Raw genomic sequence first — 26,592 nt, forward strand, 5'->3', positions numbered from 1 at the left:
GGGTGGCTCCTTCTGGAGGTCTCTCTCCATCAGGCTAGAGGACCTGTGAGTGCATTTACAGCACACACTGCATTGCAGTGCTCTGTGTTGCATGTGTCAGTTGCTGAGGATCCAGGATACAAGTACTTTTCCGGTATTGAACAGGTAAGCTGATGTAAGGGGCCTGCTATTTTTAGAGCACGAACTTGCTGGGATCAGCAAAGTTTTTTAAGCCATGGGGTGACACTGCAGAGAGCTGGGGAGCCTGTTGTGGCTTTCCTATTTCTGTACCTGGCTGCGAAGGGTTAGATGGTTATTCCAAAAAAACCCTCTATGGCTCCTCACATTCAACCAAGAGTATTTTAAGCCAAGAGCATACACAAAATTCTTAAACTGATAGTTATATAGCAGTTCTTTATCTAAATTCAAATAATAATCCTACTTTCCCCTCATTTTCTGATTACCTGTTTATCCACCTTTCATTTTGCCAGGTTTAAGAGTCTCTGCTATGAATTGTTCTTGAAAAACTTTTTCAGGAAGTTTTAAAATCAAATGCATGTACATATGTATCCCTAAGTATATGAATATAAGGGCCTATGTATGTGTGTGTGTATTTGTCTTCATATGGGCTCTAATTATTATTCAAAACTCACTGTGGATTTTTGGCAAAAGTTGATGGCTTAGTGTGTTTCACCTTTTTATTTTCTTCTATGGGTGTTTGTGTGATTTTGAAATTATCTTTCTTAAGAACCAAACCCATAGTGTATCCACAAGTTGTGCTTTCTGCTGCAAACAAAGCAGACTCATTCTTCACTGCCTGGTGTCAGAATATATTGCAAAGTATATTAAAATATCTATGTAAGTGTGCATTTGAGGGTTACGGCACGTCTGACACTGGTTGGACACTTCTCTGCATGATGAGGTGGGTTTTGTGGTGCATGTCCACGTGTCTGTGCATGGTTTTGGCTTCTCACAGACTTGCGCCTTGAGAACTGTTGTGCAAGTTGTGCTGACTCAGATGTATCTACATGCAGTGAACAAATACGTACGTTGAAAGGCGAAAGTAATCTACTTTCCTTCCAGCCACTGATAATGCACTGCCTGGCTTCCTCAAGAACTTGGTGCAGATCTACCCACCTATAATACAATGTCGTTTCTCCTACGGTGCCCTAACAGCTTCTTCTGGGTGCTGTCGAGGCACATTAGCTTGCATCACCTCAACACTGGAAATTCATTCAAGACATTTTTCTGGACTCTCTGGTGGCCGCTGTTTGGAATAATCCTACTTTGCTCTCCAGCACATTGTTCTGTCTTTAAAATTGGACTGCTTGGACCCTGGAACTGTGACCCCTTCTTTTCCAAAGCCTTTCCCCATGTGGCTGCCAGGTTAGCTGTGGGACGAATAAGCCAAGATCCTTCACTAGATCTTGGCCACAGGCTGGATTATGTGATCCTGCAAGAAGAATGTGAGGCACCAAGAGCTCTGGTTAGATTCATTGACTTTGGAAAGCTTTCCTCAGCTTTCATAGGCCCTCTGAACCCTGGCTTCTGTGAGGTGGCTACACATTTAGGGGAAAACTGGAATAAAGCTATCTTCTCATGGATGTGCAACAATTATAAGCTGGATTCCACCATCCACCACCCTGCATTTGCAAGGACTCTGCCCTCTCCAACCCATGTTTTGTTTACAATAATGAGATATTTTAACTGGGCTCATGTTGGAATCATTGCATCTAGTGAGGATATTTGGATGTACACAGCCAACGAGTTAGCAACTGCACTCAGGAGCCAGGGGCTACCTGTAGGCATTGTTACATATGTGCATAAAGGAGAAAAAGGAATTGAAGACACCTGGAACAAGATTAAAGAAGTTAATGACATTAAAAGTAAGTGCTTTAAGTCTCACTCCCTTTTTTATTATTATTTTTTAATTATTATGATTATCTCTAGGGTGGTACTGCATTGTTACAGTTTAGAGAATTGAAAATTTGAAGTGGCTTAAATGAAGAAGAACTTTACCTCTAACCTTAATGGAGGCAGGTCTTCACATAAAAGAGCGCTGGACATTTTGTGTTTGATGGATATAGAGCAAAATAGTCTTCTACAACATGAAAGATTGGTTCCAGCTTATCTGAAAAAAAATGATATCTAGTAGATGGTTGTCTGTACTTGACTTGTGTAAAGAGTAGTTTTTTAGTAGATGGTTGTCTGTGCTTGACTTGTATAAAGAGTAGTTTATAGGAAGGTTTTATATTAATAATGATTTGTATTCTGGATTATCAGAAATCTCACCCTTTGATCCTCTGTCCTTGCTGCCTGTGTTCAGTGAAGGTATCAGAAGTGAAATTCAGTGCTACACAACACAGTCTACTAAAGCAGTGGAAGGGCTCTTTTCGACGCACAGCTTGTAGTAAAGAACGATCTTCTTTCTCTTGAGAAAATGGGTGGGGGGAAAAGTCCTGTTTTTCTGGTTCAGAGCCTTGTTAGGAAGTCTGTGATGGAGCTCTGATCCTGGATGTACACCTCTGCAGTCATCATTGGGACTCCAGTGAGGATGCATTTTAGCTGACTTTGGATTTTACACCAAAGAATAACAAGGGTAGCAAAACACTGTCTAACTTCAAGTTTTATCAGTATTCAAATATGTGCTTGAGACCAAATCCACCTTGGGTGGGTTCATCTCCTCACCATCACAGCTCTCCATGAGAGTTACAGATGATGGGCTCCTTTCATAATAAATGGAGAGAACCAGTCCCTTTTCAAATATCATTCATTTGACCAACTTAAGCTCTCTGCTACAATATGGGATGAACCACTGTCAAGAAGTACAAGTTTCTTTCCTGTAATTCAGAAACCTGAAAATACTCTTTTTTATTTTAGCTTCTACTTTTCCAAGGATACTTTTTCTCCTAAGGAGAGACCGCAGCTACTCTAGGGATCCTGCTCTCTCCTGGTTTAGTAGCCATCAGGTCTCCTTTGCAACTTTCCTTCACACCATTGCCCTATTTTTCTTCTCTCGTTGACTTAGTCTTGAGATGCTATCTTGGATCAAATATCAAGAGTAGTTCCTTTCCTGAAGGGCCAGTGAGCACCCAGGAAAGCCTGTTAAACAGATACACCTGTATTTCAATTCTCCCACCAGACATGGGGACGTTGGTTCCATGGCATTTTGCGGGCAAAGTCATAGACTTTGGGACAGTCAAGCATGAACCAGATGTTTAAACACAACACAGTGTCCAACCTAAAAATCTGTATATTTGGTGACAGGGTGAATGGGTGGAGGTTGGGCATTGCTTGCAACAGTGTGATGTCTGTCACCTCAGGGCACACAGAGGGAAAGCTCAAGTCTCATGGTCAGTGACAACAATGACCATAATTACCCAACATGTTAACCCGTGCCTCACTTCTGTCAGAATTTCTCTCCATTCTTTCTTCTTTACAGTTCCAGAAATATGTACTGCTCACAACCTTCTTTACTAGGTATTGCAGACCTCCAAAGGCTGAACAAAATAGGTGTAGCTCCCAGCTTCCTTGACACGTAACATAGGAATCTGACCTGTAATAGTCAGGAGAAGAGTAGTTCAGACAGATCTTTTATTGGGAGGGGAGGAAGCTATTTTGTGTTGAAAACCCCACATAGATTAACAACACTCTCTGATGTCCTTGTGTTCCAGTTATAGTCCTGTGCATGCATTCTGTTCTCATCGGAGGGGAGGAACAGGCCACCTTACTTACAAAAGCTCTGGAAATGGGACTAGCAGATGGAAGATACATCTTTGTTCCATATGACACTTTACTGTACAGTCTTCCTTACCAAAACAACTCATTCAATGTCTTTGATAATGACAGCAAGCTCCAGGAAGCATATGATGCTGTGCTGACTATCACACTGGAGTCTGGAGAAAGGACTTTCTATGATGCATTCAGGGAAGCTAAAGAAAGTGGTGAAATAACCAGGGATTTGGAAGCCACACAGGTAAATATTCTTTCTCTTGGGCTTTTCTGGGATCTGTCAACAAGAGACATGAGACAAGCAATCATGGCTAAGCTTTGCGAACGAAGATTTGGGAAGGGCTCTGCCCACATTTGCTACAAGAGCCCTGGTGGCTAAAAAGGCCAATACGAGATGGACAAGTCCAGTTGCAAAAGGCACAGCAGAAGGCCTCTTTAGGTAGTATCAGCAAGACATGATTCTTTCTGCGTTGTCTTTTCTCCTCGAGAGTGATCCTGCGTGCATTCTCAAAGGAAGCAGCAGCGTTATAGATAGAAGCAATAGTTATAGAGAAAGCACAGGGGAGAGTCAACCCAGACTGCATGCTTTCATTTTGAGAAAAATGTGGTGAAATTTGAGTATGGTTTGCATTCATTTGGAAAGATCATTTCTCCTGGATGTCTGGCAATATAACTCAGTTGGTTCAATTTGCAGGACCATGCTGGGAGTTCAAGAGAAAGGGGTTGTCTCTGAGCTTCTCAGGTTTGGTTTGCTATGTGCTAACTGCAGTAGACTCAAGTTGAAAAGGTGTCTCCTAATATAGGAAAAGTCCATGGAGTTTGTAAGGAACCAAAATAAGATGTCCATATGCCTGAAAATTCGAGGGGATGAGACAGACTAATGAAATACTGGATGTTTAAGAGGGAAATGTTTAAGATTCTTGCTGCCTTGTTCTTCTTAGCACTATAGTCAAAGTTACTGTTTGTCAGCACAATTATCTAAATGTGAACAGTAGCCTATTAAAAACTAAATCAGTTGCTACCTTGTAGACATTTGCAAGAAGAACTAGGGAATCTCATACTGGTGAAGAGATGCAGGATTCAAGTGAGCTGATCTTCAAATCTCCCTATGGCCTTTGAAAAAGTTACAAGTACTTTTAAGGCATGATTTATGGATGTCTACCTTAGAAGGAGATGAATCATGCCTTGAAAGCATTCATTTCTTTCCCTTCAATATAATGAGAGCCCAGGTTAACTACATAGAGTGTTGGGTTCTTCATTGTAGATATCTACATCTGAGCAACAAATCCCACCACAAATGTCAAATCCTGTGGCTCCCAATGGCACTCCTCATTTTTTTCACAGGTATTTGCCTCTAATCCCTCTTCACCTACCAGCTGTGAATGTCCACATGATTGCAAAAGTCATCATTTTTGTTAAAGGTTCCTAAATCAAGTCTGTCATGGAAGGGAGCAATGCAAAGAGAAAAGGTTCTGTTACCCAACAAAACAAGTTTGCCATGGCTCTGCTTTGGGATTTTAACATTTTAGGAATAAGTAATTTTCTGACAGAGAAGACAAATTGTTTAGGCAAGGACACTTTTCCTGTCTTGGTAGGGAGGGAGGCGAGTCTGTGACTTTGAACTTCTAGTTGTAGAAGATGTTTTAGTGTAGTGTTTTGAGGCAGGTTGTGATAAATTTCAGCTGAACATCAGGCTCAGAGTCTGGGCTTTTACCATCCTAAAGCAATTTTGCATGGTTTTAAAAATAGTCTGAAATTGTATTTTGGGAAGCAACCATAGGAAAAGACAGGTGTTCAAAGTCATGCATATATTGAGTCTATCCAGAGCTACCTTCGACTTAAGATTCTTCAAACCCTTTACTCTCAGAGCCTTAATACTGTCTCAGTACTTGAATTTACAACTTAGACAGTGGGACAATATTTTGTCACAAACCTCAAACTGGAGGTTGGAAACAGTCTATCCTGACCTCAATTTCTCCATGTATTTTTAGGTTTCTCCACTCTTTGGAACAATCTATGATGCTATTTACTTCATGGCAATGGCTATAGACAGTGCCCGGAAGAAAGGAGGCAAAGCCTCCGGAGCTAACATAGCTGAGCACACAAAAAACTTCAGTTTCCCTGGATTTACTCACCAGGTAGAGACAGACAGCTGTGGGAAGGGGCTCAGCAACTATGTGATACTGGACACAGATGGTCATGGGAACCAGCTTTTCCCAACCTACATGCTGGACATGTCTTCAGACTCTGTGTTGTCCCTAGGCCAGGCCATCCACTTTCCCAATGAAGTTCCACCCAAGCCAGACTCCAGCTGTTGGTTTGATCCAGATGTTCTCTGCACTGAAGGTAAGGGGGGGAAAAAACAACAAAAGGGTCAAATGGCATTGAGTGTCATTTCTTTCTTCTTTTCTCTCACTCCAGGTGGTTACCCCTTTAGATTAGAACTCCCCAACAAGAAAAGTCTAAATTCAAGAAATTAATATAAAGATGTCCAGTCATCATCCTGTTCATAATGGGAATCATATGCAGAGATGCCATCACTGATCCAAAAGACTCTTTTATTGCTTGTTAGATCATAGAATCATGGAATCATTAGAGCTGGAAAAGACCTCTAAGAGCATTGAGTCCAACCATTAATCTATTACTTCCAAGGCCACCACTACCATATCCCTAAACACCACATCTACACATTTTTGAGCAGTTCCAGGGACATTAATCCCATCACTTCCCTGGGCCAATAAGGTTGTTGCCACTCCACTGTTGTGGTGTGCTTGAAGGGGTTTTTGGGTCTAACAGTCAGCATCTGCCTATCTTAATAATAACCATTATACACCAGAGGCTCCACCCAGCACTATGTCCCTGTCCTTCTGAGGGATAGGGCACTAAGAGGATTTGCCTGGAAGACAGCCTCAGAGAGCTGCTCAACAGCAGATGCTTTCACTATCTCTCCTGTTAACCCAGCTTTTTTATCCAGTTGTGGCATTAAGGACATCAGAACTCACCTCTTCAAGAAAAAATGATAATCATTACTCAAAATAGTCTGAGTCACTGTAGACAACAGAGGTAGTAAACAAAGGCTTAGGGGCCAAGACATTTGTTCTGCTTTCCAGGCTGGTAAGATTGGGCACTGTTTTTACTTATTGTTTTTAATTTGAGGCAACCGTGGTGCAGTTTTAAAGTCACGGGGAAGCCAAAATCTCAGGGTAGGATACTTAACCTCCTCTTGGCATATTTACTGATAATATTGAGCATTTACACCTATTGCTCCAGGATATGACTGAAACAGACAAAATTACCCACATCTACAGAATACTTCATTCAGTAGCTGAGAAAAACATTCCCTTTGGCTCAGCCATAGCTGGTTTAAATCAGTGTCACTCTATGAAAATTGGAGATACACTGATCTTACAGCAACTGGCAAGCTATAGAAGAGATAAATATAATACTATCATAGATCTAATTTTGCACTGCCACTAGGAACTATGTAGCAGTTTAGCATCCCCTTCCAGTCTATGGAAAAATCCCACTGATTTTCAGAGAGATCAGATTTCGTGTTGACGCCTTTACAAAAGCATAAAGCTCTAGGCATTTGTCAGTGAAACAGTACTTTATTATTATTATTACTAATATTTCAGAGACTGAATTTTATGACTAAAATGAAATCCAGGCCTCACTCTGGCTTTTGAAGTTAGGGTTGGAGGGGGATTTGATGTGAAGTTGTCAGGCTGCTGTGGTTCCTAGCTCCAGGTTCACCAGGAGTGGGGCTGTGTTGCTGTTCCCAGTACGTGGACATACAAACACACACACACACTGCAGAGACAACCAGTCACTGATAAGAGTAACAGATATAAGAGAGCAGTGTTTTTAGAGGCACCACACCCACAACCAGGATTGCTGAGACATGGACAACATAAATGGCCCCATCCTGTTCTCATGCACCACATAATTATGCTCCAAGCTTGCTACCAGACCTCACAGCCCCAGTTCCTGCAGACTTAAAAATGCATCCTCTAGTAGATGGTCCCAACCTAAATTCCCTAATAGCCATCTCTCAAACCCTTTGATCTCTGCAGGAGGTGACTCCAGACTTGTGGTCTCTCATGGGTTGCAGGCTCCAGGACTCATCCTACCTGTTCATTTGATTGGTGTGAAGTCTGTAAACATCACATGCAGTCAGACAGCACACTCACCCAGAAAAAAAAAAAGAAGGAATAGGGGTTAAGAAGAAGGTAGGACAGATTGTGATGATCAGGTGCAAGGTTTGGCTGGAAAAAAGGCACAACACAGTTACGTGTAACCAGCATCCCCATCCTCTCCCATATTTGACCATCCCTGACTCACCCTATCTGTCCCTTTCCCCATTTTTGCCCTTCCATCTAAAGATCCCATAAGAAGTTTCACATAGTCCCACAGTTCCCTTAAAACATTCCCTAATAACTTTAACACAATCCCACAAGTTCTCTCAAGTATGCCCTAAGTTTGCTGTTTCCCATGAGCTCACGATAACCTTGCTTTCACTTCTAATTAGTTATAAAGATCTGTTTGAGCTTCCTCAGGGCTTTGCATGGTCCCTGCAATGCCCCATTCATCACTGACATGAACTCTCTGGTGTTTGGTAGTGCCTTTGCTATCTCTCATTCCTCAGGGTTTGTTTATCTGGCTGTTTATTTTTTACTTTTCTTGTACTTTTAGTGTATGGTTCACTGCAGTGAATGTTATGCTCTGACTAGCTCTCATTCTCATCTTATCAAATCCTGTTTCAGTGAATAAAATTAGATGGACTTTGGATGTTTTTTAGCTGTTTAAGTGTCTTCACATCTGTAATGATGTGAAACTGTTCCCCTACTTCAGCAAGGGACACGATCAGGGAGAGATCCTTTGGTACTCCTTGATTTTCTGCACTGCACTTCAAGTACCACATTGCATAAGGGTCCTCTAAAGAATGGTCAAGCACTTGTAGGTTATTCTAGGCAATGAAAATAAACAAAAGAACTTCTCTTGGGGTCTTTCTCAAAGGAGATTTGTTCAGACAGTAGTCTCTGGGGGCTACCTAAGGAAGTTCAGGAGACAGGACCAGTAAAAAACCCTGATTAAATACAAAAAAGAGCATTACCAAACTCCAAATTATTCCTACCACATTGTGGTCTGGGTTACAGATTCTCTCCGAAAACGTTAGAAGGCCATGCAGGGATGTGAGATGGGACTTTCATACCTTCATCACTGGTTTGTCCAGGAGGCATTCCCTGCTTTGTACAGCAAGAAAACCAACTCACAGCACTGCGGCTGGGCTATTCAAAGCTCATTCTCTCTTTAAAAATAAGTTTATTAGCAGGTGACCACAGCCCAGAGCACTGGATTTCCTGCAAATCTGCCTCTAAGTGGATCCAATCCTTCCTTCTCCATGCATGTAGCATTGTGCAAGACCTTTATGTGATGTATTCTAGCTTTGCATTAACACCATTCCATCTAGAGGGGAACATTTTGACAGCTCCTTTGCCTGCCTAGAATGAACACTGGGTTGCTGTCACCTGCTCTTATGGGGGTCACAACAATCTGACTTTGTCCATGCATGAAGAACAAAATGTGTCCTGCCAGCCAGCTTGGTGTGGTTTTGCTCATTCCTGTATTCAAGATGAGCATCTTCTGGAGAAAGGTATCTGTGTCTCCACTGTGGTGAAGTAAAACCTTGGTCTACATCCACACTGTCTGCAAAGTGGAGAAATGGGTGTGAAGTATCCACCTCATGGTGCACGGATTTCTTCTCAGATGAAGGTATCCAGGGCTAGATCCAGGCTGGAGCAGGAAAACAGAGTGACTTCTTTTACAGAATCATAACATCATAGAATCACAGAATGGTTTGTGTTGGAAAAGATCTTCAAACATTACCAAGTCCAACCTTGCCTTTTATGGATAGGAACATCTTTCACTAGAATCATAAAATAGTTTGGATTGGGAGGAACCTTTAGAGGTCATCTAGTCCAACCCAACACTAGACCAGGTTGCACAAAGCCCCGCTGAGCCTGATCTTGAACACTTCCACGGATGGGGCAGCCACGGCTTCTATGGGCAACCTGTTCCTGCATATGTGTGAGGCCAATCAGGGCTTGGGGATCTAGGCTGAATTGGGAAAATTTCAGCTAAAATACTCTGTCTTTTCTGAAATGGACAACACTTTTCAAAAAGGTCTTCAGTTTTCACTGGAAAGGTCTAGGTTTCAGAGGTTGCAGATAGGCCTGTGATTTAGGTGTAAGTGTGACATAAAGTCATGAACCTTTTATTAACCCAAATTTCTCCATGTTTGTTTGCATTTATAGATCTCTGAATACAAACAGAATAAAATAGAAAAATCAGAAGACAGAAAAGGCAGACACAGCAAACAGCTCCCTCTAGAATTCAGCTCATTCACTCATGTTGGCTTCCCTTAGCTCTCTAGTAAACACACTCATGAGCAAAGTATCTGCCTCCAGTACTTTCTGTCCATGGAATGTTGAGGAGAACAACATTCCGCTCCTCCTCTTCTGCTCTTTTCAGCATTAGAAATCTGTAGCAGAGAATGAAAAATCCCAGATGGGCCAGTAACTCTCAGTGGCCATAAGTTTCGTACCACATGATAAAGATTTTTCAGTTTTTCAGTTCCTGGAGAGAAAAGGGTCAGATGTTAAAAAGTTATGAACTTTGCAGAAACTTCCTCTAAAACTTGATACTTCCCTGTGAGTCTAGTCCTTATTTACTTGAAGAAAAACTATTTTTCCACTGATCCAACACTCTAAGTATGGTTTAGGTGAAAAAAGTGCATGGAAATAAATAATTAGAGTAGTTGCAGTCTCGTGTAAACAAAGTGAGTAAGTATTTGTGTATTCACAAGTTAACATTGCATAAAAATTGTCTTTTGGTATTCTCCTGGCTAAATATTTGACTTTGTAATCTGATGATCTGATATTGATGTTTTTAATATTACTGCCTAAATCAAAATGATTTTCTAATTCACTGATTCTTTTCCCCCCTTTGCACAGGGATTGAACCTGAAGTCATTGTATTGGGAGTAATGCTGATATTTGCCCTGTTGGTGTGTGCTGTGGGCCTGGCTTGTCTCATCAGGTGAGGTTTGCAGCACATATTTGAGTTGGTGCCATTTTTAACTTCTGTGGGAGGTTTGTGCTTTAACCAGCAGTTTAGACCATGCACACAAAGCAGGTATGATTGTGCTCTCTGCTCTCCAGCCACAAATCTCTTCATATTTATAGTGGGTTGACCCTGGCTACATGGCAGGCACCCACCAAATCCACTCTATCTCTCCCTTCTTCAGCTGGACAGGGAAGCGAAAATATAACAAAAGACTCATAGGTCAAGATAAGGGCAGGGAGAGATCATTCACCAATTACCACGATGGCCAAATGGACTTGACTTGGGGAAACTAAATTTATTACCAGTTGAATCAGAGTAGGATAATGAGAAATAAAATCAAATCTTAAAAACAGCTTCTCTCCACCTCTCCCTCCTTCTCAAGGCTTCACTTTGCTCCCAAATTCTATACTTTGTCCCCACCAGTGGCACAGCAGGCAGGTAATGGGGACTGTGGTCAGTTTTTCACATGTTGCCTCTGCTGCTCCTTCCTCCTCAAGGGAAGAACTCCTGACACCCTTCCCCTGCTCCAGCGTGGGGTACCATTCACAGGAGACAGTCCTCTGTGAACATATACAATAGGAGTCCTTTCCACGGGCCACAGTTCTCCATGAACTCTTCCAGCAGTCCTTCAGGGTGCAGTCTTTCAGGAACAGGCTGCTCCAGCATAGGTCCCCCACAAGTGCAGCCAGCAAACCTGCTCCAGCATGTGCTCCTCTCTCCACGGGTCTAAGGTACTGCCAGGAGTCTGCTCCAGTGCAGGCTTCCCAAGGGGTCACAGACTTATTTGGGCATCCTCCTGCTCATGGATTGCAAATGGATCTCTGCTCCACTGAGAACCTCCATGAACTGCAGTAATATAACCTGCCTCACCCAAGTCATCATCACAGGCTACAGGGAAATCTCTGCTCCATCACCTGGAACACCTCCTCCCCCTCCTTCCTCCCTGATCTTGGTTTCTGCAGGGCTATTTCTCTCACATATTCTTACTCCACTCTGGCTGAAATTGCCCAGTTATTTTTTTCCTTCTTAAATATCTTATCTCAGAGGTGCTACCACTGTCGCTGATGGCCTAGACCACAAGCAGGTCCGTGTTGAAGCCAGCTGGCATTGGTTCCATCAAGGAGAATACCCTCCTTACAAAGTAAAAGGTTCTAGCAGCTTCTCACAGAAGCCACCCTATAGCCCCCCACTACCAAAACCTTGCCATGCAAACCCAATACAACTTTATTAGGTGACAGTGGCTTAAGCACTGCAGGTATTGGTTCTGCAGTCTCAGGAGCAACCATTTTACTCTTAACACAGTCCAGGCTTAGTAGAAGATTGCAGTCTGTTGCTGTAAGGATTAGCTGGATGATGGGTCTGAAGCATTAGGAAGATGATCATCACTTTGGAAATGCAAAGGATGACATATGAACCAAAGACAGGAATCTGCTATGAGAACATGAGGGTGGAGACCAATTCTTTTTCTTACTCCAGATCATTCTTCCCCGATATAATCATGTTTCCTATGCAAGGTTGACCCTCTGTATTTTCTCCATGTACTAGAGAGAAAGAAAATACCACTAGAGAGGGTTTGGTCCAATTGTTTAGGATGCCTCTTTATTATCAAGCTGATTCATTGTCTGTTTTGGAGTTCAGATCCCTAATCATTCCCATTGTATAAATATTGGTCTGGGGATGGGATCTTTGGAGCAAATGCAGTAGTTGTCTGGGGAAGGAACCATTTCCAATTTTTGCATAGGTCACACTTGTGTCCCAAGTGTATGTGTGTGTCCCACTCTATACCCAGGGTAGAAATCAGCCAGAATGGAGTGCTTAGTCCGGGAGCTATGGATTGATGTTTAGCAAGGACACTGTGACCCCTGGAGTAGTCTATCTCTGATTATTGGTGTCTACATGACTGAAATTAGAATGAAAATAGACTGAAAGTAGAAGGCATTTACTCAGCAGCAATGAGTTCAGCAAAGCAGGGTTCCTAGATTGTTCCATCCAGCCTTGCCTCTCAAATAATTCCCAAACATGTTTTCTCTTCAGTCCAGAATCATCCCTTTGAACCCAGATGATACAAGGCCACCCAGCAAGCGACACCCCAAACAGTTCCCCCACTTCAAGCACACAGCTGCTTCTGATAGCATTGCAGGAACTGAGGAGGTTGCCTCCATCCACCCACACTTTGAAACCCAGCTCTATTCCCTGGCTACCAGCCTCTACAATTAAGTAAATAAAATAAAATCTTTCTGCCTACTCTATTTGTAAGCTCTTCCACAAGTATCATGATTGGGAAGGCTCAGTCATGAGTAAAGATGTATGGCCATCTGCACCGCAAGAAAAAAGTCCAGCATGACTCAGACAATAATTTTTATTAGGAAAGGACATGTCTGGAACTAAATTTAAACCACAGCATGGTCTCTGTTTAAATGTGAAAGCTCTGGTCCTAGCTCTGCCAGGGATCTGCTGCATGACCTCCAATAAGTCACTCTACTCTCTATGCTTAGCTTTCGGAAGAGGGATGCTTTTCTCCATGCTTGTGGGAAAGGATGTGATTGATCAAGCAAGGTTTTTCAGGTGGACCAGTGTAAGATACATAAGTTATGAGTCTTTTGTGTGAATATGAGTTGGGTGGCTTGGGACAGTGTGGCTAGAGAAAGATTATAAAAACATTGTCCCAGGTAAAGTCTGTGGTTACACGGATAAGGCTCCCTCTGAGCTCCAGGAAACTCTCTGTGCTCTTCTAAAATGCCCAAAGAGGTACATGGAGTGGAAAAATTAATTGTGGTGATGCGGGGGTATTTTATGGAATGGAGTTCTTCTATAGTAGAGTTAGCAAAAGACATTCTATGGTCCACCTTATCAATATCACAGAATAGTCAATACCAGAGAATATTCTGAGTTGAAAGGGACCCACAAGGATCATAGAGTCCAACTCTCACTTGAATGGCCAGGTGGGGATTGAACCCACAATCTTGGCATTATTAACACCATGCTCTAGCCAACTAAGCTAATCTCAGTGTCACAAAAGTCTTAGGAGAGTGCAGAGCTGACATCTGCTTTAGTGTTAACAAAGTTCCTTAAATAAGAAAGTGACACTGAGGGCAATAGGGGAGCTTTTCCTTCCCTTCTCTGCTCCTGCTTGAGGAGCTTTTGACTGTCTAACAGATATAGTCTGTTTTGTGCTCAGTGTTAGACCTTGATGTCCATTGAAACAGTGGGTTTAAAATGATGAGGTGTGATGTCACATGTGCCATACTGCTCATTCCATGTAGCTTTTCCCTCTGTGTTAACTTGTGATCATTACAAGAGCATATCTTCCTCTGTGCTTCATACGACACAATACTACAAGGTAGAGACTCAGACAGCATATTTCAACAGTAACTTGTGTCCAGGCAGCTTTTATAAATTACCCACAATTCAGCATTGGTTCCTAAGAAAGGCTGGTGTGCCTGAGAGTGGTTTGCTCACCAGCCAGGCGAGTTGGACTAATAAAACCTATTTTTGTGTCCTAATGGAGGATGATTTGGGATATGACAAATAAAACCGAGCAAAACAAAATATGCATTAAACAGACATCCAATTAATATTTGTAACCAAATTAAATCAAGTTGTCAATTTGTGAACACACCCTTTTAGGTGATATCTTTTGTAGTCTGTGAAATGGATCACTCTTGACCCAGGGGATTTCAGTCCAAGACAAGGCATTGTGATTTGTCCACTGGTTTCACCAATATCTAACCCCATTGCCACACCATGTGGTGTGGTACCTTAAAGACCATGTAGTTCCAACCCCTCTGCTATGGGCAAGGACATCTTCCACTAGACCAGGTTGCTCAAAGCCCCATCCAACTTGGGTTTGAACACGTCCAGGGATGGTGCTGCCACAGCTTCTCTGGGCAACCTGTGCCAGTGCCTCCCCACCTTTACAGTAAAGAATTTCTTCCTAATTTCTAATCTAAATCTTCCCTCTTTCAGTTTGAAGCCATTTCCCCTTGTCCTGTCACTCCATGACCTTGTCCAAACTTCCTCTCCAGCTCTCTTGTATCCCCTTTAGGCACTGGAAGGGGCTCTAAGGTCTCCCCGGAGCCTTCTCTTCTCCAGGCTGAGCAACTGCAACTCTCTCAGCCTGTCACCACAGGAAAGGTGTTCCAGCCCTCCGAGCATCTGTGGCCTTCTCTGAACCTGCTCTGACAGGTCCACAACCTTCTTATGTTGGGGACCCTAGAGCTAGAAGCAGTACTGCAGGTGGGGTCTAATACTGCAGGGAAGCCAGATGTGGGGAATTCAGAGGTGGTGCAAGCTGGTTGCCTACCTAAAAATGATAACCATGACTCTCCAAACCTTTTAGGCAGAGTATCTTGAACAACCAGCTTTTCAAGGGGCCAAACAAGATAATAGTGACCTTGGATGACCTCATCTTCATCAACCCAGAGTTATATAGAAAGGTAAGTCTTCTACTCGTGAAAGTAATCTGGTGGAACACTAAAACAGGTTTGCTGTGTGGTATTTTCATACCCATGAAGCTCTGTGAAGGTATTCACTTCTCCATGTCATTTTTCCCTGCATATCAGAAAATTTCCCATATGTTGAGTGGTTTTGAGTCTCAGATTAGATGTCAGAGCTTTTATGATGACGTAAAACAGGATCCTTGATTGTGTTTATTCTAACTGCCAGGGCTTATTCTTTGTTCTTGAGGTTGGATGGTGCACTATAGTGCATGTCCATATAGATAAATCATCTTATCCTCTACAATAAAGTGTCTGCATTCAAACCTATTGGAAAATGTGTCTGGTCTGTGCTGGCTCCTACCCAGAGCTGGTGACCTCCTGGGGGATGATCCCATGATTTACTTATCAAGAAATCTGTGGTCTAAGACAGAGTTGGAGTGGAAATTTATATCCAAAGATGGTAGCTGTCTTGCACCTGCTTTCCTTGCCTTCCAGAGGCTGACCTTGGACAGTCTGACTGATGCAAACAGTATAGCAGTCAACTGCAGAAGCCTGAAATCTGTAACCCGCTCCTCTTCCTTGAAAAGCACAGTTGCCACCCATGAAACCTCCAATGTGGCTTTGTATGAGGTAGGTAGAGACCTCATGCAGCCTTCTCCCACTGTTCACTGAACAGCTCTAGTGGGAAAATCTTGGGCTACAGTACTGTAGGTCCCAGAACAGGAATTCTGTGAACAGACTCTAAGCATGAAAATAAGTTAATCCCAAGCATGGACTTACCACTGCTTAAGGTAAGTAAAGGTTGGAATACTCTACCCCCATTCTCACCCTGACACTTGGAGTCATGTGGGATGGTGATATTCAACATCCATACGTAGCATTGTCAGGTCTGGTCCCTGTTAGAGAAGTCACCATTTAAAGGCACCATGAAGAACCTTTCTTACAAGACAGTGTTTGGCTGGTGACATCTCTAATAAGGAACTTTCTGACAAGACAGCATCCAAATACACAAACAAAGACTCTTAAATTCCCCTTTGTGCCACTAGGACTGTATGGGGATTAAGCAGAAGCAATGGCCAAGAATATTCACCCTGTCCATCAGTTCTTACCTGAAAATACAGTTTTTTGAAAAAATGGCATGGTAACTTTACCTGAAGAGGAGCAAAATAAACTGCATCTATCATTAATGACAGAAAAAAGATCTGGCCAGAGTTGCTTTCCTTTTTAATCAATTTATCATTGTTTATCAGATACTAATACACCTTCCAGGCATAAAGTTCTGATCCGGGTGAAAGCCCTGCCTCACCCCTTTCTTGAGGATTTGTGTGGATATTCTTATTCAGGTGCAGTGTAGAAATAATCTACTGCCAAGAACATTAAAAATCCTCAACCACTTTGAAAGTGAAGGATCTGGAATTCATACCTAGGTCCCAATGTTAGCTGTTGCTCAGAGACTTGCTCTATCATTCATTCACCTGTACTGTGATTAAGGGACTGGAGCATCTCTCTTATGAGGAAAGGCCGAGGGAGTTGAGCCTGTTTAGCCTTGAGAAGAGACAACAGAGAGGAGACCTCATCAGTGTGTACAAATATCTCAAGGGAGGGTGTCAAGAGGATGGAGCCAGCCTCTTCTTGGCGGTGCCAAACAATAGGACAAGAAGCAATGGGCAGAAATTGATGCACAGGAAGGTCCATCTGAATATGATCTTTACTCTGTGAGTTACTGTGCACTGGGGCAGGTTGTCCAGAGAGGTTGTGGAGTCTCCCTCACTGGAGATATTTGAGAACTGTCTGGACACAATCCTGTGCCATGTGATGTAGGATGACCCTGCTTGAACACAGAGGTTGGACTAGATGATCCATCAGTGTTTATTCCACCCTTACCCATTCTGTGATTCTGTGATTATGGACAGGGAGACTGGGTGTGGCTGAAAAAATTTGAGACGGGAGTGATTCACAATCTGCGGCAAAGCTCCACCAGCATCTTAAGGAAGGTAGGAACAGGAGATAAAGAGATGTGTGGAGGGAAGGTTTCTCGGGGGGGACTTTTGCAGCTTCAGGGTGTTCTTATTCTCCTTGTCTCCTGTTTATCCATTGAATCCCACATCATGGTTGTCAATGAGTCTTGTCCAATCTGGTAGAATGGACCATGCATGACTGCATCTGACAAACTTATCGATGATCAATATGTCAGAGTCAGCAGTTTGCAAAACCTCACCCAGGACCTGCCACTTCAAAGCTGGTACAATGCTAAATGTACAATGAACCCCCCAAGTGACGTTGCCTGCAAAGGCAGAGTGGTTTGGGGGAGCTCATCCCCATGCAGTGTGAGGCACTGGTAGACACTTTCATGTATTATATGTTGACAGTGTGACACAGAGACAGTTTTGCATTTCTCTGGTATTTGCTTTGTGTCTCCATCCAAGATGCCTGTTAGAAGTTGACTTTTAGTCTTAAATTTTATTATTATTACCAAATGACAAGAAAATATACTTAATTTCCAAATCCAAGGCCATTAGTTTTTGACAGCTATTGCTAACATAGCAGTGGCATTTTAATGCATATAAATACAACAAATTTACCAGGTCATGTCTCCAAAGGCAGTGTTGACGGATAACTTTGGACCCTCAAGCATGGAATTGCTTTCCAAATCAGACCAGACCCAGAACAAGATGCCACATGCTGAACTCAATCTACTGAAGCAAAGCCATTTTGACCTATTGAGAGATTCAATCCGGTCTGTCTAAACAGAAAACAAATTTCTGTTCAGTTTGCTTTTACTATCTTTCTTTCTTTGTCTTAATGGATAGATAAAGGAAAGCAAAGCTTGAAAAGAGCATTGAGTAGCCAAAAATAACCATCAAAAAGGTTGTTTGCTTCCCCATCCTTGTATGTAAGGCTGTTTGGGAGTACAAGAGTGATAAGGACATCTAATGATATCAAGAAGCTGCTAAGTAGATGTCTGACTGACTTGGACTAGCTGTGATTCACTGTCTTGTTTCAGATGAAAGATCTGCGTCATGAAAATGTGAATCTGTTCCTGGGCTTTTTCTCTGACTGTGGCATCTTTGCCATAGTGACAGAGTACTGCTCTCGAGGAAGCCTGGAGGACTTGCTGAGAAATGAAGATATGAAACTGGACTGGATGTTCAAGTCCTCTCTTGTGATGGATCTAATTAAAGTAAGTCCATTGCTCCTGCTGAGGCATGATCTGCATGTGACTTTTATATTGACTGAGCTATTTGATCCAGAACTTTGGGATTTTTATAGGAATGCAGGGAAAACCAATGTGAATGTTATTATACCAATATACAGCATCTTTAATGGAGAACTCTTACCCTTATTTTGTTACTATCTGAGAGAAACACTATTTGGGGTAACAGGACTACAGCCACCCAGCAGGATAAGAGGTTAAAACTACACATCAGGCTGCAACTGATCACCTAGAACAAAGAATTTTGTGACAAATTCATACTTTTCGAAGGCCCTATCTTATTGTAAATCAGAAATGCATCCACCATAGAACCAAACACTGTCCATCCCCTGCCACAGGATGGCTGCACTTACAATCACTTTAGTAGAGTGTTCACATCCTTCCAATCATAGCCCATGTGTTTTCATCCCATAATGGTAAACCTGGGACACGCAGCTTTCAGAGGGTAGACTGCCAGAACTATTCTTGCAGCCTGTGATCCACCTTCTGAACCTCCTGCAGAGAGCTGGATAAGGGCATCCAGCTCTTCATGGCTTCCTTTGACCTAACCATTGAGTACTACTCGTGGTAGTACTTACCTTGCCTAAAAATGAAACTTAGGAGTGCACCGAGTCCTAGGGCTACAGAAGGAGGCATCTGACTGTTCCTAAAGCTGTCAGACCTTTCCAGCATTACTTGAGGGTGCAGACAACCTAGTTCATGTTCCTAATCCATTTCTGAACCTCCCCCATAGTTTATTGGTTTGATCATGACTGCATTTGACATAAAGTCAATACTATATCTGATGCCATCTAAGGTGACAATTTGGCTTCGTGTGTCTGAATGCTAATTAATAATATAAATCCTAGGGAACAGCTTCGGGTTTTTTCTGTGTTTCATAGGGAATTAGATATTTGCATCACCGAGATTTTGCCCATGGACGTCTCAAGTCTCGTAACTGTGTTGTGGATGGCCGGTTTGTGCTGAAAATCACTGACTATGGTTATAATGAGCTCTTAGAAGCACAGAAATGCCCCTATATTCAGCCATCCCCAGAAGGTAGGTGACATGAGGAAATATTCTTTTTTGAAATATTTTTCCACTGATTTAACAAATGTTTGTCCTAATACAATTTCAAACCAGTGGCCACACAAGGATTTACATGCTCAATCTCATGACATCTTGTTTCCTGTATGTCATTGTTATACGAAAGGATAAGCTATTTTTTTTTCAGACTTCCTGAATGTGAAGTGAATAAGAGAGTGTCATTGTAAGGAAAATAGATTTTATTGTATGTTGTGACAGAATGTAAGCTTGTTGCAGTTGGAGATGGATTTAACTGTCCCTGAAATCTTACCAGTACTGAATTTCTGTGACCAACAGAATTGGCTTCACATACTTAGACCCAGTCCTATATTTGAAGTTTTACATTAACCCACATGCAAAGAGGTTTTTTGTTAAAAGAAGCCATCTGAAACACAAAATCATGCAGATGTCTTTGAAATAGGTCCTCTACATGCCAATTACCAAAAGCTGCCTCCTGAGATTCCCACCACTTAGGAAGAACATCTCATGGGACCAGGTTTGGAGACTTTGACAGGATTTCTTTCACATGCCCCTTATTTTGGGATTCCTCTGATATCCCAATTTATTCTTGAAACACGGTTTCAAGTAGTAGGTAGTTTTTTGATCCTTCTGTCATGGGATTTGATGCCTACACATTTCCAGTGTCTCAGATAGGGCAGTTACCAGACAGAAGACTTTCTCCTCCCTTACAGAAGTTAAACATATTTGCAGTAGTTGAAATGTTCATTATTCCCCATTATTCAGAATGCACAGTTATCAGGGTAACAATATCAAGTTTCAAGATTCATTTCTTGATGAGGCTGGATATGTTTTACAGCTGTGTTTTTCATCACTTGAACTATTGGATTACAAAGACCGATTGTGCCTCAGATTCTGCTTTTGCAGAAACTACTTTCATCTAAGAAGTATTACAGAAATAATGGTATTAGTTGTTTGCTTTTTAAAAGAGCAACAACAGTAACAAGAAATCCGGGCTTCAGTCTCAAGGATATTTTAAATAAAAAAAAAAAAAAGTTAAACCTTTTGGCAATGGTGAGGTGACTTCTTATGCTGAAGTTCAGGGCTGGTGTTATGCGATAAAATTTGTTGGTACCGAAACTTTTTTTAAAAATGTAGAGTGAAATCTGGAAAATTCAATTTTTTTGTCAGGATGGAAGTTTAATATTTCTAATACATCACAAGAAGTAAAAGATTTGGTCCAGTAAATAATGAAGGACTTTACAACCTTTCCTCAAATGACTGAAATATGGTATTCCTTTTAAGCACTTATTTTGCAAGAGTCTGAGCTCGAGTGTAAGAAACGTAATGCTCTGGAATTTTTTAGAATTGCTCTGGACAGCTCCTGAGTTACTGAGGGATCCAGACATGCGCAGAAAAGGCACATTCAAAGGGGACATTTACAGCTTTGCAATCATCCTACAAGAAGTGGTTGCTCGGGGTCCACCATACTGCACATCAGAACTCTCAGCTGAAGGTAGGCAACAGTATATTTTTAAGGCTTTGAACAGAGCACTCAGAAAAAGTCTGGTCAAGCCCCTGGGTTAAAACATTAATATGGAAATAATGTATCAATCTCACGACTTTTCTCAATGACAAAAGCTTGTTTTCAACAAAATATCCATAATAAGCATCAAACTGTGTAGTTCTGATCACAGCCTTGGGGCTCTGGGTACCCCTCAGGATGCTTCAGGGCCGGCCTCAGCTGCCACCGCAGCACCTCCAGTTCCCTGTCCAAACTCTGACTTTTTACAGTATGGGTTGAAATCTGATGGTAGAATTTTCCATAGCTTCCCACTCCTTAACTTTGCATTTGACAGCCCATTTTTATGTGCATCAGGGGAGTTGAAGTTTTTGAGCTGGACCCCTTGCCAACATCCTATTTTGCCCATCTGCCCATCTATTTTTCCTTAATTCTTCCCCATTTAGAGAGGTTCTCTCTTCAACAGAGTTTGAAGTGATATGTCATTAACCTTTTACTTATATAGAAGGTGATTTCTATCAGAAATAGCAAAGAGATAAGCTCTTTGGGAACTATTCGTTGGTGTAACCATGTTGTGCATGCGTGGAAATAGTAAAGTCACTGCAGTCTGGGACACGTCACAAGCAGTAGAACAGGGAGGGACTGAGAACAATCTAAATTGAGCTGATTTTAGTGACAACACGTTTTAAGCTGGGTGGTCACCAAATAGGGTATGGCCATTCAGTATCTGCCACTTCAGTGCCTGAAAAAACAGGGCCTTGACCTGAAGATGCTACAACAATGCAATGACAATGATGGTTATGGTGTATCCCACCCTGTAAATCAGAGCTGGACCTATGATGTAGCCTATGATGTAATTAGCTCTTGTTCCCTTGCAGAATCTCCAGCAAATATGAACACAGTTCAGTCCAATTTCCTAGCCTGATAAAATGATGAATCTCTACTCGTTGCATTTTAATCCTCAAGGGGCTTTCACTTGTGGTGGGAACTTTAAAACAATCTGGGGAAGGCATTTTCCCTTGGCTGCCTGTTGACTTATTTGGGCCTGGTGCTTTGATTAGTTCATTTGGTGGAGACTGGTGGGATGAACCAAAGAGCCTTAAAGTAAACTGTCAACACTGAAAAGCTTTGGGTACTCACAGCAACAGCTGTGGAAATGCAGAGCTCCTGCCAGAGAGAGTGGTTTTCACTCCATTTGACTGCTCTGCACTACACAAAATGAAACTTCCAAATACAATAACTTTGGTGGGGTTTTTTTTTAGGGACTGACTTCTCAGGGCTTAAAAGCCCAAGCCCAGTTCCTTATTAGTCTCATTTCACCTCTAGATAGGGCGTAATTTCCCAGATGTTGTTTTGAATCCAAACTCTCCCCCTTAATATTGTTTCCACTGTCTCCATTCACATAACCTCCTACATACTGGTTCCCAGTTAACCATGAAGCGTCAGAGGCTGCTATTCTTCCTGTCTGGGCTCAGCCATAAACCTCTGCTGTTTTAGAAGACTGCTGATCCTAGCGGAGAGAGTCAGAGGGAAGTTCATTAAACACAAACCTGCAGGCTCACATATCCATCTGTCACACATTCTTCTCCCATCCAGCCACTTTATTGCTCATAACCTGGTTCTCCAGGGACAAGAAAGCAGATGAATCTCTTTTAAATCCTTCAAGAGACTCCTGATAGAGTAAAGCAGAAACCTCCAACTTCATTTGGCACAGACATTGGGTGCTGAGAAATAACAGTAATGGCTGAAGAAGCAAGCAAGGGAGAGGCGAAAAGTCCTTTGCCCCTATCAAGACCCTCCATCTCACAACATGCTTCCCATTCTTCTCTTTGTCACAGAAATTATAAAGAAAGTGAAGAAGCCCCCTCCTCTCTGTCGCCCAAACATAGCCCCTGAGGTGGCCCCCCTGACGTGCCTCCAGGTAATGAAGCAATGCTGGGCTGAAGCCCCTGAACGACGTCCAACCTTTGAGGAGATATTTCATAAGGTTGGTGAATACAAAGCAGTAGGTGTAATTACTTTGTTTGTACTTGGCCCGGAAGTGTTTTGTTGGTTTGAGTTTTTTTCTTTAACTGAGTTATTAAAGAATGAAGAAGTGGAAGAGCCCTAGACTTGTCCTGACCTTGAGGTGGTGAAGCAGCCTGGACATGGGCTTGATGTCTTCACATCTGCAGTGTACCTTCACAGATTGTCTCATGGAGAACAATGATTTGTAAATTATGATAGCACATTTATATCTTTTTCTTTTTTTTTAATCTGCTGAAGTGTTTAAAAGGTGAGTAAAAGGAAAATTTACCAAAGATTGTTAAACACAAAGATACAACATTTGGCATAGGAGGTCTCTCAGCTCCAGATTGGTAGAGGATGGGAGAACATCCCAGGGAAATATGACTGTACCTGAGTCCAGTTTGAAAAGCTTTCCTAGACATCTGTTACTGGCCAGTCTCACAGGCAGGCACTGGCAAAATAAACTCCCTTTCTGATCCAGTAGTGCAGTTCCTATGTCCTTATAAGGTCATAGAATCATAGGTTTCTTAAGGTTGGAAAAGGTCTTCAAGATCATCAAGTCCAACCGCCAACTCAGCACAACCACTATGTTTGCCACTAAATCATGTCCTCAAGAGCCACATCCACAAGTTTTTTGAACACTCCAGGGATGGTAACTCCACCATTTCCCTGAGCAGTCTGCTACCATGCTTTACAACCCTTTATGTGAAAAAACAATTTTCTTAATATCCAATCTAAACCTTCCTTGACACAACTTAAAGCCATTTCCTCAAACCAAGTGTTAAACCCCAGTCTAGTTTTACTGGGTGCACACTTTAATTTTAGACTTCAAGAGATTTTGTCCGTATGAATTCTTGCAACCAACTCTGGTTCTTTGATACTTTGAGTTCATGTCCAGAGAAAAGACTACACACTTTTCTCTAAGAGACTTTTTTTTTTAATTTGATGAGAAAATGGGCATTTTGGCAAAAAGGGTTTTACAGAGATTACATGCAACTTCACAAAAGTATTACAACAGGCTACTAGGACTTGCTATAGAGTAGGGAACTTTTGTTACACCCTATACAACTTTTGTTACACAAAACCCTATACAACTTAAATGAGATACCCACAACTTAAGTGAAATACAGAAAATAGGTGTTTAAGTTACCCACAAAAGGAAGAAAAGAGTAAAGGAAGAGAGATTAGGAGAAGAAAGAATAAAGAGAGAAAAATATAGTTCGGATTTTAGGGGTCTCGAACCACGACAAAGTGGAAGGGCACATGTTGACAACTTCGAGGAGACCAGGCAAGATGGAGACTATATGGGTGCCTTTTTATCTACGGTGGCCCCTCCCTCTAGGCAGGACCTTTGGTTCTCTGACCACTCGAGTGTCTTCCTAGCCAAAGGGAGGGGTTCTGCAGCCAGTCAGAGGCTCCAGGGGATGAGGTGTGGGCAGGCTACCAGGCAGGCCTTGTTGGTTGATAGCCCAGCCACATGGGTCTCGGTGCTGCCCTGTGCTCTTCACGGGCACAACTATGTTGGCTACAGGCCTTACATGTGCCTTCCTGCCATGGGGCTGCAGATCATGTGCCTGCAGGCCTAGCCTAGCCCTTCCCCCAACACACATGCTCCCCCACAAGGTGGTTCTGACCCAATAATTACTGATCTACTGATTTACTTGGTCTAACACCAAGTAAACAGATATCCATAACTTTTACCTTTTGGTTCTATGAAGCTGGGAACAATTTTAGACCCAGTGACTCCACTGTTGAGTCTAAGGCAGCTTCAGAAGCCACAAATTATCCAAAGGTTCCAGAGGTTCAACTTCAGGTCAGGAAGAGAAATCACAACAAGAATAGAGAATGGAGGTGGCAGTACACATACATGCCAGAGTGCAAAGCTGGATTTAAGTCCAGTAATATGTAAGTAGGTTGTAAGTGTTCCTAATACCCTGAAATTTGTACCTCTGAATGCAAAAATTTGCAAGTTACCCTAAAGATTGGTCATGGGATAAATGGGGTTGCAAACCTGCAGCCTGATAAGACTCCATAACAACAATGTTGACAACTACTGTAAGGTGATGTAAGGGAACTGTCACTGAAAGTTCATAGATGAGCAATATGGTCCTGGGCAGCTTCCATAGCTATTGATGCAAATTCACCTTCTAATTTGCCTTTTTCCTTTATTGTTGAACTCTTCCCATTGATAAAGCCAGTCCTTACCACTGAACCTTGAAAATAAGTGTTTGCTTTTCATTCCTTTCCAAACTTAGAGTGCTACAGTGGTGTAATGAGATGGACAAATAACTCTCTAGTTTTATTTTCCAGTTCAAAACAATCAACAAAGGGAAAAAGACCAATATCATTGACTCAATGCTCAGGATGCTTGAGCAATACTCAAGTAACCTGGAAGATTTAATCAGGGAACGGACCGAAGAGCTAGAAATTGAAAAACAGAAGACAGAAAAGCTACTGTCACAAATGCTTCCCCCGTAAGTACTGGTACTTTAGGTGGTATAAAAAAAACCCCAAACCAAACCAAATAACCCATAGCTTGAGTGGATAAAAATCTTCCCCAGAAGTGAGCAACACTGTACAGCACCTTTAATTTTGGCCAGCACCTTTCAATGAAAGTAAGAAACTTCAATCAGTACTTGTTACAGCCATATAGAACTTTCTATTTAGTGAAAGATACTCTGAACAAGTAGGACAAAAGAGCCTGAGCTCTTGGGCATGCAGTAGAAAAGGGTTTGTGCCCTGCCATCTTTGCTGGTGTTGTTATTTCAGATCAGTGGCAGAAGCCCTCAAGACTGGTGGCACTGTGGAACCAGAGTATTTTGACCAGGTGACTATCTACTTCAGTGACATCGTGGGCTTCACATCTATTTCAGCCCTCAGTGAGCCCATTGAAGTAGTTGACCTTCTGAATGACCTTTACACACTATTTGATGCTGTTCTTGGAAATCATGATGTTTACAAGGTGAGAAGTAGTTTTATTCTATGTCTCCTTTCCATCTTTTTCAATTTTTTAATTTTTTTTTTAATGTAATGATATTTACTAGGTGGAGACAATTGGTGATGCCTACATGGTTGCTTCAGGACTACCAAAACGGAACGGGAACAAGCACGCAGCTGAGATAGCCAACATGTCCTTGGACATCCTCAGTTCAGTAGGAACATTCAAAATGAGGCATATGCCAGACATTCCCCTCAGGATACGAATCGGGCTGCACACAGGTAGGCAGCAGCACCCACCTGCACCTGAATATCAAAGAACTCCTTCGCAATTGTATTTCCAGCTTCAAATGCTTTCTTCGTTCCTACCCCCCAAAAAACGCTCTTACAAGACATGTTAAAATCTTCCATATCAACAAGGGCATTAACATGGAAACACAAAACCCAAAGAGGGTTTGTGGAGGAGAACGGCTAAGTATCATTTCAGGGAGAAATTGTGTATTCTGTCCCAGTTAGGAACTGCACCCGGATTATTAGTCACAAGGGTTTCATTGCACGGATAGATCTTTGATGTGCCATAGGATCTTCAGTGGTGGAATACGAAGACATCCAGT

The 26,592-nt window shown here is 42.2% G+C and overlaps 1 protein-coding gene across 1 annotated transcript in view; it reads left to right on the forward strand.

The window, feature by feature from the left end:
* The first annotated feature begins 1,126 nt into the window (after positions 1–1,126).
* Positions 1,127–26,592, forward strand: part of GUCY2F (guanylate cyclase 2F, retinal) — a 40,608-nt gene continuing 15,142 nt past the window's right edge. Inside the window, 14 exon segments of the mRNA XM_027677705.1 lie at positions 1,127–1,865; positions 3,660–3,955; positions 5,703–6,057; positions 10,725–10,809; positions 15,176–15,272; positions 15,771–15,905; positions 17,189–17,269; positions 18,280–18,456; positions 19,371–19,527; positions 20,879–21,028; positions 22,873–23,021; positions 25,352–25,515; positions 25,811–26,003; positions 26,086–26,260. Coding sequence (XP_027533506.1) covers positions 1,127–1,865; positions 3,660–3,955; positions 5,703–6,057; positions 10,725–10,809; positions 15,176–15,272; positions 15,771–15,905; positions 17,189–17,269; positions 18,280–18,456; positions 19,371–19,527; positions 20,879–21,028; positions 22,873–23,021; positions 25,352–25,515; positions 25,811–26,003; positions 26,086–26,260 — 2,953 coding nt within the window.

This window comes from Neopelma chrysocephalum, unplaced genomic scaffold (genome assembly GCF_003984885.1).
Source record: "Neopelma chrysocephalum unplaced genomic scaffold, ASM398488v2 Primary Assembly neopelma1_43, whole genome shotgun sequence".
Lineage (NCBI taxonomy): Eukaryota > Metazoa > Chordata > Aves > Passeriformes > Pipridae > Neopelma > Neopelma chrysocephalum.